Consider the following 20,821-nt stretch of genomic DNA (forward strand, 5'->3'; position numbering starts at 1 on the left):
CTCCCCCTGGTTCAGCCACACCTCCACCATCCAACCAGCTTAACGGTACTACCCTCTCTAATGTTACTCACTTTCAGTATCTCGGCTCCCACCTGTCCACCCCCGTGGACATCGATGAAGAGATTCAACATCTGTCAGATTTGCATCTCAAGCCTTTGGCATACTCCGAAACCGTGTCTTCAGCTGTAGGGAACTAAAATTATCTATAAAGATAAACGTACATCGAGCAGTGGTCCTCCCCACCCTGCTATATGGCAGTGAGACATGGGTCACATACAGGAGACACATCAAAGCACTTGAAAACTTTCACCAACGTAGTCTACGTTCCATCCTCCGAGTTCGCTGGGAAGACAAAAGAACAAATGCCTGTATTCTCGCTGACACCAACTGTAGGAGCATCGAGGCTACCATTATTCAGGAACAACTACCCTGGACTGGCCATGTTACCCGCATGGACGACAGTAGACTGCCAAAGCAGCTACTTTACAGTCACCTAACGAAGGGTAAACGTAACGCTGGCGGGCAAGTGAAAGGGTGTAAGGATAGTCTTAAGACAAATCTGAAAAAGTGTCAAATCGAACTTTTAATCTGGGTGACGATTACTCCACACAGTAACGCTTGGAGGAGCACCACACAAGACGGTGTCAATACTTTTGAGTTAGCCCGACTGCATAACGAGGCAGACAAGCGCCAACGCCGAAAAGACGCTGCCGCCGCCCCTCCCGCACTAGATGTAGCCCCCCACATGTGCAACATCTGTGAATGACCTGCCGGACCCGTATCGGTCTCTTTAGTCACCTTAAAACTCACCAACGAAGGTGACATCCTTAATAACTCATATCACTGTATCATAGCTGGTTGATAGACATACTCGATTCCGAGTGACAGCAAAGTAGTAGTAGTGGTATAGTGTACTGTAGTGTAGTTTGTACAATACTGGAGTGTAGTGTAGCTGGACAGGTAACAGACTCAGGTGTGTCAAGCTTGGTTATTGTTATTGACCAGCTGATTGTGTCACCTGTCTAACCTGTGTGTCCCGCCCTGCCTCACTCTCTCCCCGTCTCTCTCTCTCTCTCTCCCCCTCACTCTCTCCCTGCCCCACTCTCTACCTGCCTTTCTCACTATCTGCCTCCCTCTCTCCTTCCCTCACACTCTCCCTCAGTCTTTCTCTACCCATCTCTCTCCTATCATGCCTTTCTCCTATCCTGCCTTTCTTCCTTCCTGCCTCTCTCTCTCCAAACTACTTTCCCTTTCTGCTTCTCTCCCTCCTCGGCTGTCTCTCCCCCTACCTCCTTGCTTCTCTTATCCTCCCCTACCTCTCTCCCTTCCTCCTTCACGAAGAGAGTGTGAGACGAGTCAGCTGTGATAATGGGCTCAGATGAGACTTTTTTTTTTACAGTATGAACTAGAATTCTCAGAAGCCCTTGACGGGATAAGCTTCAAAAATCATTAACACAAGATAAATTTGTGCCTGTAATGACTAAAAGCATTTTAAACCCAGGAAAATCAACTTTCCTTGTAAAACAGTAAATATCTGAACTGCTAGAATCCTTTTTTTCCCAAGTACAGATTCGATCCGTTGGATATTTACTGAAAGAATTGCAAACTTTGTTGAACACTGTATAGGAAGAGGTTAACGAGGCTGGTGATCATCCTGGTAAATAAATCTCCACTAGATGTAAACATTGGAGCACGTGACTCACATCAGCTGATCTGCACAACAGCTGAGAAAGTAAACAAAAACAATCAGTTCTGTGTTTTTATTTGTCTCTTGTTCTCTTGTCTCTGTTTATTTTATCTGTTTATCTCTTAAGTACCGCTCCCTAAACTGATATTATTCTTATTCTCTCTCTTTCTCTCTCTCTACTCCCGTACGCTCTCTCTCCTTCTCTACTCTCTCACTTTCATAGTAATAATCTCAGAGAAGTATTGTATCTTTTAAAGCATTTTTAAATTATTCCTTAAAGCGATATCAAGATCCTTAAAGTATAAATGTGTTAACCCCACTGAGGAAGATTTTTGGATCCCTCTGAGGAAGATTATTTTACCCCTTAAGTACAGTGATTTAACAACCTTGAACTGGATCACTTATTTTCTTTAGTACTGACATTGTACTCAGGGTATTAAGTTATCGTACTCGAGGGGTTCAAGTACTCTATACTTCAAGGACTCATGAACTAGGATCAAAATAACAAAAATACATAACTTTCTGACCTTTGTTATTACTTTTGCATGCGAGACCAAAACGTCGTGGTGAAATTGGTCCAGAAACAAGAGAAATTTAGTTGCTTTAGAAAGGGTAAAGGGGACAACGAAACCCCTGATTATTATTTACGTTGTGGCAACTCGGGTACCAATGACAGATGCCAGATAAGAATTATTTATCGATTGTGATTGGTGGCTCAGGTGCACGGTGACCGCTTCGTGTTATATTGCTATGCCTGATGATGATGATGATGATGATGATGATGATGATGATGATGATGATGGTGATGATGATGGTGATGATGAGGGCAACAATATTATTTAAGTATTTATATTCATACAGTTAATCCTCACCTGAATACCTACATTACGTCAGACAGGTGAACAAAAATATTTTATTAATGTCCAGGTGAGAGTGAGAGACATTAATGTGTTTGAGGAGTGTCTCTCTCTCTCTCTCTCTCTCTCTCTCACCTTCAACCTTACTGGCAGTGTCGGCCAACATGGTGCTGACAGTGGGCTAAGACTGTACAGGGAGTCTTCCACCCCTGTGAAAGACTCGTGCCTAACCTAACCTAAATCAACTTAACCTAACCTGTACCTGTTATTATATTACGTTACTTTATCGGTCTTAATGTTACGTTACTTTATCGGTCTTAATGTTACGTTATTTTATCTGTCATAGAGTTACGTTACTTTTATCGGCCTTAATGTTACGTTATTTTATGTCATAGAGTTGTTACTTTTTTATTTAACAATTTTTGGGAGTTGTCATTGGCTTGTATGTGTTTATTTCCCATTGGTTGATATTGTACTCGTTTTCTAATTGGTCAGTATCATTAAGAGTGCTATTGGTCCATTGTATATTACCGATGGTTTATATTTACTCAATTCCCATTGGCCAGGAATATTAACTGGCTAATACAATCTGACTTCCTATTGGATGGTTACATCTGAATTCTAATTGGATTATTGTGTCTCGCTTCCTATTGGTCCCTGACTGACTGACTGACTGACTGACTGGCTCCTGGCGCTGAGTATTTCCGAATGCTTATGTCACCTCACTTCTGATTGGCTCGTTAATATTCGGAATTCCATTGGCATATACTGACTAATTTCTTATGTGGGAATAATATCTGGAACCTAAGTGGCCATTGGACTGCAGTTTCATATAGATTATAGATAGTTGTCGATAGATACATGACTGATAGATAGAGGGACAGAGATAGATAGATAGACGAACAGAGATACATAGATAGACGGACAGAGATACATGGATAGACGGACAGAGATACATGGATAGACGGTACAGAGATACATGGATAGACGGTACAGAGATACATGGATAGACGGTACAGAGATACATGGATAGACGGTACAGAGATACATGGATAGACGGACAGAGATACATAGATAGACGGTCAGAGATACATAGATAGACGGTACAGAGATACATGGATAGACGGTACAGAGATACATGGATAGACGGTCAGAGATACATAGATAGACAGTCAGAGATACATAGATAGACGGTACAGAGATACATGGATAGACGGTACAGAGATACATGGATAGACGGTCAGAGATACATAGATAGACGGTCAGAGATACATAGATAGACGGTACAGAGATACATGGATAGACGGACAGAGATACATGGATAGACGGACAGAGATACATGGATAGACGGACAGAGATACATGGATAGACGGTCAGAGATACATAGATAGACGGACAGAGATACATGGATAGACGGTCAGAGATACATAGATAGACGGTCAGAGATACATGGATAGACGGACAGAGATACATAGATAGACGGTACAGAGATACATGGATAGACGGACAGAGATACATGGATAGACGGACAGAGATACATGGTTAGACGGACAGAGATACATGGATAGACGGTCAGAGATACATGGATAGACGGACAGAGATACATGGTTAGACGGACAGAGATACATGGATAGACGGACAGAGATACATGGATAGACGGTACAGAGATACATGGATAGACGGTCCTTCACAGCGCCTTAACCCGTTTCCTTTAATGTTTCGGCTCCTCTCAAAATAATTTTAATTAATAAAACCTCGAGTGTATATTCGTATTTTATTTCCTTAGACCACCAATACTGATTTATTATTTCGTTTTTATTTCCCTCAAGCAAACTAATGATAATATAATGGCGTGTATCACCTATCGCTAACAGATAAATAAGAACTGGTAAAAAAAAGTTTCATAGTGCAATATAGATGAAGATATAACGTAGTATTTGTTAGTTTTATATAATTGTTTATATATTCTGTATTTAACACATGCACAAACAAGGCTTAATAGCTCAAACCAGCAGCACAACTCAAACGGGACCCATAGATGACCTGCAGTCCAGTCATAACAACACGACATCTCCCAGAGTTGGTGGAGAGAGCGTCATCTGTGTAGTTTGAACAGAAACACAATGCTGGCCGGGAATTTTCAGCGAACTTTGGATTTTCATTATCCAGATGCTCATAGGAATAGTGTTGCGCCCCTCGCTGGCCTTTCCGAACATGTGGCCAACAATATGTTTTTTTAGGGTAATATTTGTACTCGAGATTTATGGTAAGCGGTGTGATAGATGTGATATTTGTAAAGAAGGTTCCATTATGACGGTACCAGGTATTCGGTAAGGCCACAAAGGGGTGGAACACTATACCTGTGGCAACTGTACAATAACAACAATAACAATAACAATACTACTACTACTACTACTACTACTACTAATAATAATAATAATAATAATAATAATAATAGTTTCCCCTCATATTCGAGGATGTTCGGCCCAAGGACCAACTAGGAGTGAATTTGTTTAAGGTGTAGAAGCTGTCACCAACACAACAACCACACCCTAAGTTAACAAGTTGCATGACCTAGTGTCAAGGAATAGTCCAAGAAGATTGGACAACTCGCCAACTGCTCTGGCTAACCATTACCCAGGAACACGATCCGCAAATCGAATAACATCCAGGTCCCCAATTACTGCTGGGTAGACAGAGGCAAATGGCGTAAAGAAAAATTACCCGGGGATCGAACCCGGGTCCACTTACTTGCGAGACGAGCATGCTGACCAATCAAACATACATGCATACATACATACATGCATACATACATACATAAGACAGATAGAGAAAGAAAGGGAAAAAAATAAAGTATTGGTTCGTAATATCAACTTCCCGGATGGCTTTCGTTAATCTGATTGGCTGGTTATATTCACGACTTTATTAGATTACGTCATCTGGCTTCCTATTGGCTGGTATTACCGACGTTCAAATTGGGTTATATTATCTGACTTTTTATTGGTTCATAGGTTTGTTTGTATTCCACGTGGGTAATATTATTTCGTCTCATTTGTTGATATTATCGGAGTTCCTGCCGTTGCACACTAGCTGACATCACCTGGCCTTTCTCCAGTGCTAACAAGCCGACTCAAGCGGTAATTATGTCTGTTAATTTCCGCTTAATTGCCGGCTATTGACACCCTCCCCTACTGGCCCACCTGGGAGCAAATTTCACTCGTATGAAGGGAAGACGTGTGCTGATTGGCACTTGTCTGGCTTAAGGCTAGAGGAGTTCTTTCTGCTAAAACATTCTCAAACGAAAGGACCTAACCTAACCCTAACCTAACCTAAACTAACTTAATATTTCAACACATTAAGAATTCTTAAGACGAAGATTATTAATATTTTTCAACAGGCATAAATCTCTCTAGGTATCAGTGTTCCGTGAGGTTATAATTGTTTGCATCATTCCATTCAGTAAGTTTTAGTTTCTTTACCTTAAGTATTTACTGTATTAGTTTAACCTCGTTCACTTAATTGTCAAAATAATATTATATTCTCATAAGTGAATTAGTAACATTATTACCATTATTATAATTATTACCATTATTATAATTATTACCATTATTATAATTAAAATTATAATTAAAATTATAATTATTATAATTATTCTTATAATTATTACAATTATTATTATTATTACCATTATTATTATTATTATTATTATTATTATTATTATTACCATTATTATTATTATTACCATTATTATTATTATTATTATTACCATTATTATTATTATTACCATTATTATTATTATTATTATTATTATTATTATTATTATTATTACCATTATTATTATTATTATTATTATTATTATTACCATTATTATTATAATTATTATTATTATTATATAAGTAGTAGTAGAAGAAATAATAATAATAATAACAAAACAATAACAACATTCCGAGTGAATTTCTAATTTCTTGAAGGTGAAAGAAAAAAATGGACGACAAAAAAGAAAGTGTTTCCTCATTAGACTGGAAACTGGGGACAAGAAACATAGGAATGAGGAATACTGTTTCCCTAGTTTAATGAGTCACCAAAAACCTCGTTGTCTCTCAGTAAGAAATGTTATTGGGGGATGATTTTGTGAAGACTAATCCGTATTTATCTTATTTTTGTTTGACCTCGAGGAAGTAACTTTTTATTTTATTATTATTAGAAGTAGTAGTAGTAATAGTAGTAGTAATAGTAGTAATAGTAGTAGTAGTAATAAAAGTAGTAATAGTAGTAGTAATAGTAGTAGTAGTAGTAATATTAGTAGTCGCTGAATGCCGCATAGATCTGCGGCTCAACTAACTCAACTCAGCTAGGATATTTAATTTAATTTAATTTTAAGGTAATAAAATGGCGGCGAAGGTGTGGCTATAAGGGGAGGCTGGAGGCCACAATTAATAGTAGTAGTGGTTGTAGCATTTATAGATATTTATATGTATTTAAATCATGTATTTCTATATTACGATTTTTATTCAACAATGTGTCTACTATTTATGCGTTTGTGTGTGCATGTGTATGTGTGTGTGTGTGTGTGCATGTGTGTGTGTGTGTGTGTGTGTGTGTGTGTGTGTGTGTGTGTGTACAGTACAGTAAAAGAATGGAGTGGCAGAAATCACCCACGCTAATACACACTCACACACTAGTACACACTTACACACTAACGCATTAGTTACACTCAAACACTCTCACACACAGGTAACTTGTACTAATGAGTCATCTTGATCGTCGTCCACCTGCCGATAATTACTTTCTTATATCACCTTAATTATCTGTTCGTAACTATATTACAACATTGGTAATTACTCCTTCATTAATGGTTGTGTAATTAACTTTCCCTTCTCTTCCCTCCCCTTCCCTCCCCTTCCCTTCCCTGTACTGAAAGAAATATATCACAAGACAGATATACTGTATATTAACCGGTATAAAATTTATGCCATTAAGAAGTAATAATAATTATGATGATAATTATGATGATGATGATGATGATGATGATGATGATGATGATGATGATGATGAGATGGACCTTAACCCCCAACACCTCACCTGCCGTAGTTAGGATCAGCATCTGTTTTACATTATTTTGGTCGACTACATAAAAATCATTAAGTCTATATAACCATTATAATTAATTTGCAATAGTGTTTACTTCACTTAATAAGGCGAACATTAATAATAATAGATTCAGTTGTAAAATCCATTAACTTTACTCTTCATGATGGGATCAAATACTTTCTAAATACTCTGAACTGATCTATGAATCATAAGTTAATCATTACCAAGGTTCATGTTTGTTCAGGGGAAAATATACAGTGAGCCAGTTATTCAGGTTCTCAGTGTATTATTAGTAATTAGGTGGAGCTCTTCATTGAATAATAATATCTGTAATTTAGAACTATGCATGCTAGTTGTATGGTGTACTCTGTATACACTTAGATGACTATACATCATGAAATAGTTGAGATGACAAGATGAATACACTGAATACTCCTTACAATTAGATGGACAGCTCGTAACATATGCCCGTTCTTTGGCTAAACATTTAGTACATATACAAAAATTATCTAATTTCATCTTTTCATGTTAATATAATATGGTCATACTCACAGGGACCCACATTAGGAAGGGAGGTGGCCGCAATAAGAGCTCATCTCTCCCCCAATTAAGACCTTCGTATACATTCTCAGGGTTATTTACATGAGCGTATATTTTCAGCTCTCTATCATAAACACCGTGGTCATGAATAATAAAGAAACAAAGAAAAATAGGTGTTTCAGGAGGTCCGCCTATGAGCGTGCAGAGACTTATCACACGAACCCCCAAAAAGTCCACTTCTATTTTTTTCTCTAGTGTTAAGTGAACGTGTCTGACCAGGAACTAAGTGTCGGTAGTACTTATGTCGGGTTTCCTTGGCTGTAATTTATCTTTGTTTCCCTCTATTTTCACTGTTTCTAATGGTACTTGGGTTAATGTTTTAATTTATGATGTGGATTAAATATATCATCCAGTGGGGGGAGGAGGATTGACCTAAGTGCTGGTTCGGAAGTAGTGTTTCTATGTTTGGCAAATCGGGAATTATTTCTGTGCAGTATGGTCTCAAAGCACTCACTAACCCCCCCTCTACCATCGCTTTTCCAGGGACCAATTCTCCTAAATTCAACTTCGAGGACAGTTCTAAGGTGCATGTGCATCTCCAAGCCAAATTTTAGCTTTCTTCCTTTAAAACTGTAGACGTGGATACCAAACAGTCAGACTAACACTGATTGGTCGAGGCTGTTGTCGTCATGAATAATTTACGTGTTGCTTTGTTGTTGTTTTTGTTGTATAAGGAGTTACTAATTGACGTTGTCGTTACATCAGGAATAGTTGAATTAATGTTGTTGTTTGGTCATTATGTAACAATAATGGTGTTTAATTGTGGATATTATGTTATTTGTAAGAGAGGAAGGAGGAGGAGGTAACCAGTCAGTGACACATCCCTTCTACCCAGGAGTGGAAGAGAGAGAGAGAGAAAGGATAATTTAGGGATTGTGATAAAGAAAGAAAAACAGAAAGAAAGAAAGAGTCCTAAGGTGAGAAAACACAGGTGATAAAAGAGTAATAAACCACAATGATCAGAGATACATGATTTATAAGACACGAGGACACAACATGACACATATGGATCCTTCAGTTACTGTGTAGGTATATAATGAGTCCTGAATGGCACTCACTACGTCATCAGATTTCAGGCCAGATAACTGAAAGGGCTCTGAGTATTGATATGATATCTAGTTAATTATGATATATTCCGAGTTAATTATGATGTATTCCGAGTTAATTATGATATATTCCGAGTTTATTATGATATATTCCGAGTTAATTATGATATATTCCGAGTTTATTATGATATATTCCGAGTTAATTATGATGTATTCCGAGTTAATTATGATATATTCCGAGTTTATTATGATATATTCCGAGTTTATTATGATATATTCCGAGTTAATTAAGATATATTCCGAGTTCATTATGATATATTCCGAGTTAATTATGATATATTCCGAGTTTATTATGAAATATTACGAGTCAATTATAATATTAATCAGGTTGCTTATAAATGTCAAGGATGAAGTTTATTAACTGGCTTTCATGTTCTTGCTTGACTGCGAGTCTACGTCTGTTGAGTTTACCGCCAGTGGGGATGTCATTAGCCACATGTATACTAGCTTGGATTGGGTTATGGTCAGATATAAGATCAGTGACAACATCAGAGCTATGAGTTGTGTATGATAGATTAAAGTCAATATACTTGTCAAGAGCCACGTCCATAGATGTGTGTTGGTTCATTATTACCTATAATTTGAGCGTCTTCATCTGCGCTGAGAAGTGAGGTAAGTCTCCAACCATTGGTGTTAGTGGTTGGGTCACCTAATTTCTTGTGTCTGATATTCAGGTCACCAATTAGGACAGTGGGTTCAGTGTGTGTGTGTGTACAATGTCTTTGGAATATTCTGTCAGCAAATGTTGCATCACCACCAAGTGTGAGCTTAACCCATGCTGTAAAGTGTTTAGGGACATTCAAGACGCCGCGCGCAGCCAGTGAACAGCGTGTAACAGAGATAGGACAAGTTATAAGGAATATAACTTAAAAATCATGAAAAAAAAAATATGGAATGTGTATTATGTTAAGGTTTGTAATTTTGGCTAGTTATCCCTAGGAGAAACAAAAGATTTATGAGCTGTCTACGAAAGAAAATTCATTTTTTGACGAGTAACTCCTGTATAAGAAAGGAAAAATACAAGGCCGCTGGTTCGGTTTTGAATTTCAACCCATAGATGGCGCTTCTTACAGCACGAAGTAAACAACACGGCGCTTTGTATAGTTCCGGTGACTTGTACACAAACTTCTAATGAGACCAAGCTTAAATTATAATAATAATAAACAAAACATTGTCATAAGTAAACAATATTTGGTAACTGTACCCCCGTATCGTTAATGTATAGAGAAACATTACCACGCAAGTTACCACTATCAGGTTAGGGCATTATTGGAAATTACATATTGATGGTAGATTGTTTTTTTTTTTTTTTTTGCATATCAGACCTATCATTAAAATTTTATCACATTTCAGACCATTAATATTAACTGAGCAAAAGCTGATGACTGTCGTATCCGTAAGCTCGTAACTTGGTAACTACCAATTATGAAGGGTTAACCTAACAATGATCAGATTAATATTGTATACCTCGAGTCTTTCACATCTTGAGGTGTTATGATGTCTCATTATCCTAGTGTATTTTGTGGTGTTTTGGGCGAATCTGTCCTTCATTTCCGTAGGTTACAAAAAGTGGACAGAGCTTTGAAGTCGAGGGATATTGTGGGGTAAAAACACGCCCAAAAAAAGGACAAAACGAAACCTAACGAAACTTCCTAATCAGAGAAACCAGAAGGACCCAACCTAACATCCTAGCCCCCCATGGACCCCCTTTGTGTACAGAACTTACCTTAACAGATGCTAGAGGTTAAAGCCATGGTACTTGTAGGCTTAAAGGAGAAACGGTGGGTCGGTGTACTCTGCCTGGAACATCTTGAGAGAGAAATATTGTTGATATTGCTCCTTCTCATTGCAGGAACGAAACACACAACTCTTCATATCCTTCCACAATTGTTCTATATTTTGCGTCTGTAGCACTTATAGCACTTCACGATGAATGGTTTGCCAAGCTGATACAAAACACCTGTGTCGAGAGAAGCCGTCGTGCGACTAGCCAGTTCGAAAATCTGAACATGCGCAGACAAGGAATGTACTCTACCTTCCTCGTGCGCAGACGAACCACATGGCACCGAAAGCGACGCTGATTGGTTACACATAGTCACGTGACACCGAGAGAAACGCTGATTGGCGGGTGAGTCAGCTGGAAAGTATAAAAATATAAATTTGCAACGGAAAATTATTTATTTTTATTTTTTTACCCGAGAAGAGTGGGAGCGGTTTAGGAGGAACCAACCCACCATCTATAACCATGTGATATGTATTGTTGTATGTTATACAGTATATTGTTATATTGTAAATAATGTATTATTTGTGTCAATGTTTACATCCTTGTAGTAATGAACAACCTGACAACTCTGTGGGGTTAGTTGTCAGCTGCAGGCCTACAATAGCTGTGAGCCTGGTACCAACTCCTGACGTGCTGTTGTGCTGACTGACTCTGCTCTGCCCTGTGTACACGTGTCCTGTGTCTCTGAGGGTTTTGTGTTGTGGTCACCTCACAACTAAGTGTACTTTGTGTATATGGATTATAATTATAATGTATATTGTGATAGGTAACACTTATTCCACGTGTTTATTGTAGTGTTAGAGGTTCTTGTCTTTTTGTCTCTGGTGTCGTTTCACAGTTATAGTTGATGTGCTTCATTTTCACCTTTCTGTGTATATAGTGTAAATATGTTTAATACTTAATATATTATAGCAGTTTGTAGTTTATTATGAATATTCCCGTTCCCCGTTTATCTTCCCTTGTGTTGTGGAACATTATTATAACCCCTAGACAAGTATGTCCCATAACACTGTCAAGCATGTACACTTATGACAATATGAGAAGAAAAAAATAACAATCATCATTCCTGTTATGAAATTTCATGCTTTGTTCAATCCCCCCCCCCCCTCTCTGATTAGGAGCTTGCATCACATACCACCCTCCCACACCTCACAAAAGACCCTCCCTCCGAGACGACCATTCCCCGTCTCTATCCCCTTAACGTACTGAGAGGACCCCAGCCAGGCGCAGGGGTTAGGTGGTGAAGTGGATGATTACTTTTGGTCCCGACTGTACATTTGACTGAGTGGTGTTGTTTGTGGTGCTTTTAAACCTCTACCTAATTGGCCCTCACCCTTGTATAGTATAAATTAGGCAGTTGAGGATATTCTTTCTCTTCCTTGGTTACTGATGTATATCTGTTAATCCATTGGCGCTCTTTGGTTTATCTAGGAGGCAATATAGAATTATAGCATTACCAGTGAGAGGGCACTATATTTTCAAAACCTAAATGAGAGAAGGATCATCTAAGTATGCATAAGATCTTCTCAACCTACACATTGGTCCAATAACTTCACCTCCTTAACAACATAAACACTAAGATGTACAGTACAATATCTAGTTTGAGGAACGTCTTCGTCCTGTTGAGGTATACTATGCTCTTCACAACGTTGATTTACAGTGTGGTAGTGTGGAGGCAGTGTGATAGTGTGGAGGCAGCTGTGGCAGTGTGGAGGCAGCTGTGGCAGTGTGGTAGTGTGGACACATCAGAAATTATCGGATGTTTATATCCTTTGCTCAAGTGATATCTGTTACTTGTGTTACGTCATACAACTTGTTGGCTGGAGTTACAGATCCAGATGATTGAAATGATTTAGAAATTATTACTATTTTGAGTGTATGTTCGATGATAGGTGAAGACAGGCGCTGTGTGTGGTGGTGGGCACGAGCACTGGGCGAGATTTCCACAGTTCCACCACATCAAGTGTTTGAGTGAAGTTGGTGGCGTTGTGTGAGGCAAGGAGGGAGCATCCTGTGTGTGTGTGTGTGTGTGTGTGTGTGTGTGTGTGTGTGTGTGTGTTTCAAAAGTAATGTCTAATGCACGGGTCTTTGGGAATCCCAAGTTGAGAAGTATTTAGTACTTTTCTAATACACGATGGAATCAATCACAGGACGACAATTAACATCCTAATCTACTAATCACTTTTGCCAATTACCAAGAGTCGTAAGTTTACATTTTCCCTTGAAGTGACAGTGTGAGGAAGCATCGCAATGACTATTTTATCTGAAACACTCTAATAGAGTATCTTCTTCTGTTGATAGAGCCACTTCTATGGCTCTCTATTACTCCGAAGAAAAAATTTTCTTAGGAGGGGCGATTGTCATGGGTTGCGTTGGGTCTACCCACGCAACCCAATTCCAATGTTTGTTTTACGGGAGATAACACACCAGGCGAGCCGTGACCGTCATTTCTATTTCATAAGTGGGTATGTGAGCCAGTTTATGGGGGGTGATTGAGACAGTGCTGTACTGTCCAACGTGTCTCACGCCCCAAAACCACATTTAAGCCAGTAGGGCCTAGACCATGTACAAGTTAAGACGTCCTCATCCTCCCCTTCCTGAAGGGAAAGGGACGCAACACAGAGTCCTTTACCGCGACACCGTCCTGTGGACTGTCAGTAAAAAGACTGTGTGGGTGTCAACCCAAGTCACCTCACTAGTTCTCTTGTGTGACACCGTCTACAGTGACTGTCAGCGACACGAGACTATGCTTGCTAACTCAAGGTTTTGTTATTCCCCGTGGAAAGATCACGTGTGAAAGCCTGGTTGCAACACGAGCGACCCAGGCTGGCAGCGAATGTATCACTTGAGGAATTAAAGCTCTGTTAAGTCATACCCATAGTAGAGTAGTCAATTGTGCGGCCTCAGGTTAGAAATTCCTTCTTTACAAGATTAATTTTATTATGGCGTGAATGTGAGTGACTCATATATCCATGCAAATTGTAAATCATTGTATGGAAGCTTGACAAATAAATGTAAGTGCAATTGTTTGCCCGTATTTGTGATCCTATCTCATTATTACTAAAGGTAATGACTGATTGGATGACAACGTATAACCAATAACTTAGATGGATGTTGGAAATTAATGGAATTCATAAAATCATTATTTATCAAGTATAAATCACAAGGAATGTCGGGTGGTGGAGTGAATTTCTACGTCGATACGCCATAATCTCCTGTAAGTAACCAGTGTGAAGGTACAGTATCTAACTCTACGGTAAGAAATTAAAAAACACATAGTATTAAATCCATCCCCCATATATTTTGAGACATTTTATTTATTTTTGTTATATTGACTAGGTACAGTACGGCGGCGGAATGCTTACCGTACTGATCTTAGCGCTCTAATTATCCCGGATTTAAATAAGTGTTGAGGATTACGTAAAAGGCGTCCATTCTTGCGTTGATGGTGACACATCCGGTGATCCTTTACTGTACGTTGTGTGAGGAGCTTGTGCTATCCGTACACTCATGATCCGCCACACTGGACTAAAATATTTTTTACTTGTTGAATTTTATTATTGAGCCGCCCGTCCCTGCAGCTCTCCGCCCGTCCCGTCAGCTTTGGTAATGTAAGTTTATGATTTCTTTGTTGATTTTTATCAGACAGGAAACCCGGCTTTATAACCAGAGGGATGATGTAGTGAGTACCCAGTGGTGTGCTCGCGTTCAGACCGAGGTGACATGTTACGCTTCTATTTCTTTTTCTTTTTTTAATTAATACTCGATAACGTTTACTGTGATCCAGACACAGGGGAAGAAAGCTAACTTAGGTCGCTGTGTGGAGGTAAGTGTTGTTATGGTACTGTGTGGTGAGGTGTAGTGTGGTGTGGTGAGGTGTAGAATGGTGTGGTGTAGTGTAGTGGTGTGGTGTGGTGCTGTGTAGCGAGGTGTAGTATGGTGTGGTGAGATGTAGTATGGTGTGATGTAGTGTAGTGGTGTGGTGCTGTGTGGTGAGGTGTAGTATGGTGTGGTGTGGTGAGGTGAGGTGTAGTATGGTGTGGTGTGGTGAAGTGTAGTATGGTGTGGTGTGGTGAGGTGAGGTGTATTATGGTGTGGTGTGGTGAGGTGTAGTATGGTGTGGTGTAGTGTGGTGTAGTATAGTGTTGAGGTGTAGTGTGATGTAGTGTGTGGCATTTGGACAAGCGGCAGAGCCGGAAAATGTTGTCGCTGCCGCTCCAGCGCTAGATGTATATAAGATAACTTATAGAAAACGTACAAATTAAAGCCCTCATAATTATCTTAGGCTGACCTATGAACACTGAAGTACTTAATATGAGGAAAGAACTACGTATACCCAGTGTCAAAGATAGAATAATTGAAGTTAACCTCATGATAGCCCTGAGGCTTTTGTGTGGTGATCCTGATAACATTGTGCCGTGAAACTGCTAGAATATTCGAGTCATGAAATTGGTGAATCTAAATGGATCCAAACTACAGATACACATTTGAGGATGTTTGAACGAGACCATCAGTCTGTACAAAGCTGAGACACAGCAGCGCTTCCTGCCACCCTGGCGGACAGTTCCCTTCGACATCACAACACCCTCGTACCCGCCTAAGCGACTGACCACACATAATCCTAATTTCTATCAAAAGTGGTGATAGTTTACAACAATACTATTACTACTCTCGAGCACACACAACTACCCACGGTATTGTTAATGGCTGTTAGCGACATCTCATTTGACTTGACGATACTGTTATTGATGGTGGTGGAGCCTGTATCACGCTGACAGCTTTGGAGGAAGAAGGGACCGCTTCTGTGGGGAGGGAGGGAGAGGAAGAGACACGTTACTGACGGGTAAACTAGTTACAACCCGATGCACACACACACACACACACACACACACACACACACACACACACACATATATATTTCTTTATTTTTAGCGTAAGTAAAGGCGGCGTCACTAGCACTTTTTCCGTTAGCTTTACCGGTTTCTGTCGTATTTTCCACAAATTATCAAATTTTTTAGCCCGTCTCATTCAAATGAAACGTATTATTTCCGCATAACTGGTTTGTGCCAATTTCTGTGGTCAAGATAATGAGGACAGGATATTTTATAAAATATCGAACCACATTAAGTAACTAAATTTAATCTTAAAAGTATTCAATATCATATTTTTAATAAATTGCTTAAGTGTAAGTTTTTTTTATTGGTGTTGATATTCGTAAATATATCTTACATGTTCTTTTTACATTGAATCATGAGTTCAACTTCACGGCCTCTCTATCAGTTCGTGTGTGGACTCGCCTGTCTGAAGACTTCATGATAACCAATATTAGATCTCATTGTTTCCTGTGAGACCCAAGGGACGATAGATAAAGTAAAAAAAAAAGAAAATATGAAAAGGAAGGCAAGCAACGCCATTTTCTTTGTTTGCAATTGACGAACGTGGAAAGATTGTGTGCTAGTTTATCTACTGTATGCGCATGTGACAGGACGTTCTTAAGTGAGCCAGTTACGTATGTTCTTAAGTGAACCAGTTACGTACGTTCTTAAGTGAACCAGTTACGTATGTTCTTAAGTGAACCAGTTACGTACGTTCTTAAGTGATCCAATTACATACGTTCTTCAGTGAGCCAGTTATAAACGTTCATAATCTTGATATAGTTTAAGCGAACTATAGTTACGTACGTTGTGAGACTTGAAGCGGTGCCTCCGGAAACAACCACGCCTGGGCGATGTTACGAACGTGGGATTTCCACTATGAAATATTTTAACTTACAGTAAATTTTCTCTTGATCGTGTTGAAATGGTATGAGCGATCAAGACGATTTTGATGTTTTGGATGTCTTGGTCTAGACTGACACACGAACATCTTACACACCAAAGACTCAACAACTTTGGTGATTTTCAGTTGGACATAGGTAAGAAAGCTTATTGGTGTTGTGGCCGAGACAATCTAAAACTGAAAGACCGGAAATGAGACTTGCGGTTATCAGTCCACACACACGTAAACACACACACATACACACGCGTACACGTCATGCATACATACATACATTCACACGAAGACGACAGGTGGATTGATCCGAGGTCGTGGGATTACAGAACTCCAGCGAACAGAAGGCTGCTTGCTTCCCATGCTGTTACGTCAATAGTTCCGCGCAGATACTCACAGGTACAGATTACGGGACCAGTGAGCAGCACAAAAATGTCACACAAGCCAGACAGACAGTGTATGATAAGGATATGAGGAGCTTACTAGCTTATCTTCAAAATAAAAATCCCTTCACTTAGGATTCATCTCAACGAAACATTGTCATTGAATGTGAAGGCTGACAAAGGGAAGAAGGTAAGATGCCAGATCCTTAGATCAATGGTGGGAACAACATGTTTTGCACATACTCGTACATTCAAGAAAAAAAATGGGATACTCACAATGGACAGCAAATTATTTGCGAAGGTTGATGAGCAATCCATCCAAGTGGACCCACAGCTGCTCTTTCAGCGTCTACTAACAACTGCAGGCGAAATCGATTAATCTACTGCAGATATCTTCAGGTTTGAGCTCACCAACAACTCATCTGCCTTGTTTGAGCCACTAGTCAGCAGTGGATAGGCGAGGAAAACACTTTGAACCCGGAAGAATGGGTTTGGATGAAAGTTCATGATCGCCTTCAACTGCAAACAAATGATTTATCTGCAGCTTCAGAAGCTCTACTGAGAGTGGTTAATTGCAACTGTAAGACCGACTGTAACACACGGAGGTGTGCCTGCAAGAAACTTGGTCTTCATTGTACAGTTGTGGAAATGTATTCCTACACTCCCTTGGTAACCCGTGTCACCAAACGGCCAACTTATTTGACCTATAGCAAACCTATCCACCAATCACGTCCGTCGTTACAAGAGCAATACCCATTCATTCCTAAAAAGTGACACTACTACTGCAGCGACGGTGCTGTTTGGAGACATGGGTTACCACAGGGGGAGTAGGAACACATTTCCACAACTGTACCAGAGCATGTGGCGAGTGAAGAGGCTTAAGCTGTACAAATTCACCTTTGCTTTCCATGGACAACATTGCTGATGACCTGCTCAGTGCATATATCCCTCCTCCTAGTCACAGGCCTGGCATTTGACATTATTAGGGACCTGCCACACTTTGCCATAAACAGATAAAATGTACCGGGAACTTTCCCCCCACACACTCATCATTCTCTCACTTTATGTAACTTGACAAAACCTATGACCCTTCAGGTTTTTACGCCCTTAATGTACGAGTCATAAAGGCAAGTATGAACTTTTCATACTTCCCTGTTGGGAGCTGTAAACGCTTCTGCACTTCACCTTGCACAGGATGTAAGGGGGTGCCCAATAAACTAGCCCCCTCGGGGGCAAATCTGAAATCTGCTCAGTGCATAATCACACCGGCCAAAAAAAAAAGGAAAAACATTATTAAGGAATTATTTCAAGTTTCTCAGTGATCACTTTTAACATTGTGTCATGCGCCTGAATAGTTACCAAAATGTTAATTTTGTAATTTGGATTATATATTGTAGTTAAAGTATATGTTTAGTTATATAGTTTTGTGATTTAAACTAGCTAATGAATGTGCAAATGTGTATTGAGCAAAACTGGATCGTGGCCGTAAAACAAGTAAAAATAAGATAAATAAATAAATAAATAAATGTTCCCCTACCTACGTTTTCGATAAATTGTTCTGAAAGAACAATTGGGTTAAAGGTTAACAAATAAATGAGGTAATTTTTTGCACGTCGAAGCACAGATTGACCTACTAGTAATGACCAAAATTTCTCCTCCTCCAGCGACGACTTGATGCTTCTGCTCCGAGCACTCACCACCCTGGGTGAGTACCTGAGTGTTGTGACTCACAACTGTCTCACTCAACATTGGAGGTGTGGGTCAACAGTAGGACTGTACAATATATATATATATATATATATATATATATATATATATATATATATATATATATATATATATATATATATTTATTTATTTATTTATTTATTTATTTATTTATTTTTTTTTTTTTTTGTGTTATAAAGGGCCAGGCCAAATTCCTGGCACAGGTCACTGACCAACATCAGGGCTCTTGGGGCTAAAAATATAGTAATAGTAAAAATAATAACAATAACAACAACAATAATAATAATTATAATAAAAAATGAAAAATAAATAAGTTCAAGTAGTAATAATAATAATAATAATAATAATAATAATAATAATAATAATAATAATAATAATAATAATAATAAATAAATATATAAATGAAAAATAATGAGTGAGAAACAATATATGTTTGTTGTGTTGCCAAAGTAAGAGAAACAATTGAGACCCTGCAATTGTGTGTAAATGGGGCATAAAGTCAGATCATCAACCTGAGACTTGGTCACATATAGCAGCAGGGTCTACCATTAGACAACACATTATGCTTCCAATATCTTCCCAGGCGGTAGCACCTCCCTGTTTAATAGCTGCCTACTACCTTCTAACAACCGTCTTCCTCAACAGTGGTGGTGGGTGTAGTGTGGGCCAGCACATGCCAGACCTTTGGCCAGGTCAAATCATGGACACAGAATAGCAGAGAATACAGGTTAGTGTATGAAGCTGTGGTCTGTGTCTAATGGTTTCTTGCACAGTGTGGGAGACTTAATCTTCCTCACGCTACTCTTTATCCCCTTGCGTACGACGCCAACCCTGAGTACAATAAAGTAATCCTGTGAGTAGAATAACCGATTGAGTACCATGACTTATTTCCTTGACCATGATGCTTAAGCCCTTTGAGGACCATGAACTGTTAACATCAATACGATGGTAATTGTACTCTGGTGGTTATCCTTCTACACATGGCTTTCAAGTTTCGTTTTATTGTGTATTAGTATTTTTTGGGTGAGCATTAAAGTTTTAATTGGATAATTTAATTTGTGGCGTTAATCTGAACTCTGTTAATCCCTGACACACTGTGACCCGGAACATGGTGGACACTGCCTCCTAACACACACTGTGACCCGGAACATGGTGGACACTGCCTCCTAACACACATTGTGACCCGGAACATGGTGGACACTGCCTCCTAACACATACTGTGACCCGGAACATAACGTGTATGTTAAGATACACAAATAATACAAGGGTTTGGCTGTTAACTTGTGTCGTCATAACATTACAGGTGTGGCCAGAACTGTATGGCCAGTAGCTCCCGTGTGTCTGGCACTGAATACTACGATCAGGTAAGACTCTTCTCTTAGTTCACTAGTACTCAACCAATCAGAGGCTGTTGAGGTTAATGGCATCATAGTTCACTAATATTCAACAAATCAGAGGGTGTTGAAGTAAATGACGTCATAGTCCACTGATACCCAACCAATTAGATGTTGTTGAAGTAAATGACGTCATAGTTCACTACCATTCAACCAATCAGATGTTGTGGAAGTATATGACGTCATAGTTCGAGAGTCTTCAACCAATCAGAGGTTTTTGTCTGGAGATTAAGTTATCTAAATCACGACCTTATTGCTTCCTAAAGGTCCCCCCCCATCTCCTACCCTCCAGCTCTCTTTTATACACCCTCTTTACTCGTCTTCTCAACCTCACCTGCTCTGTTCTCTGGCCAATTCTTTCCTTATTTCTATGTCTTAATTTCTTCCTTGTGCTTACGTCATTTCTATTGGTCTATTCTGTTC

General features: G+C 39.2%; 1 protein-coding gene across 2 annotated transcripts in view; it reads left to right on the forward strand.

Moving 5' to 3' along the window:
* Positions 1 to 14,602: 14,602 nt before the first annotated feature.
* LOC121880006 overlaps positions 14,603 to 20,821 on the forward strand; it is a 23,371-nt gene continuing 17,152 nt past the window's right edge. The window contains exons 1-4 of one of the 2 annotated variants that reach the window (XM_042386944.1): positions 14,603 to 14,735; positions 18,941 to 18,981; positions 19,650 to 19,731; positions 20,308 to 20,368. In XM_042386944.1, the coding sequence (XP_042242878.1) occupies positions 18,951 to 18,981; positions 19,650 to 19,731; positions 20,308 to 20,368 (174 nt within the window). In that variant the 5' untranslated portion in view covers positions 14,603 to 14,735; positions 18,941 to 18,950. Of the gene's footprint in view, positions 14,736 to 14,798; positions 14,951 to 18,940; positions 18,982 to 19,649; positions 19,732 to 20,307; positions 20,369 to 20,821 lie in introns of those variants that run through there. The other variant, XM_042386933.1, reaches the window with a different exon arrangement.

The sequence above is a fragment of the Homarus americanus genome, unplaced genomic scaffold (assembly GCF_018991925.1).
Source record: "Homarus americanus isolate GMGI-L3 unplaced genomic scaffold, GMGI_Hamer_2.0 scaffold50564, whole genome shotgun sequence".
NCBI lineage: Eukaryota > Metazoa > Arthropoda > Malacostraca > Decapoda > Nephropidae > Homarus > Homarus americanus.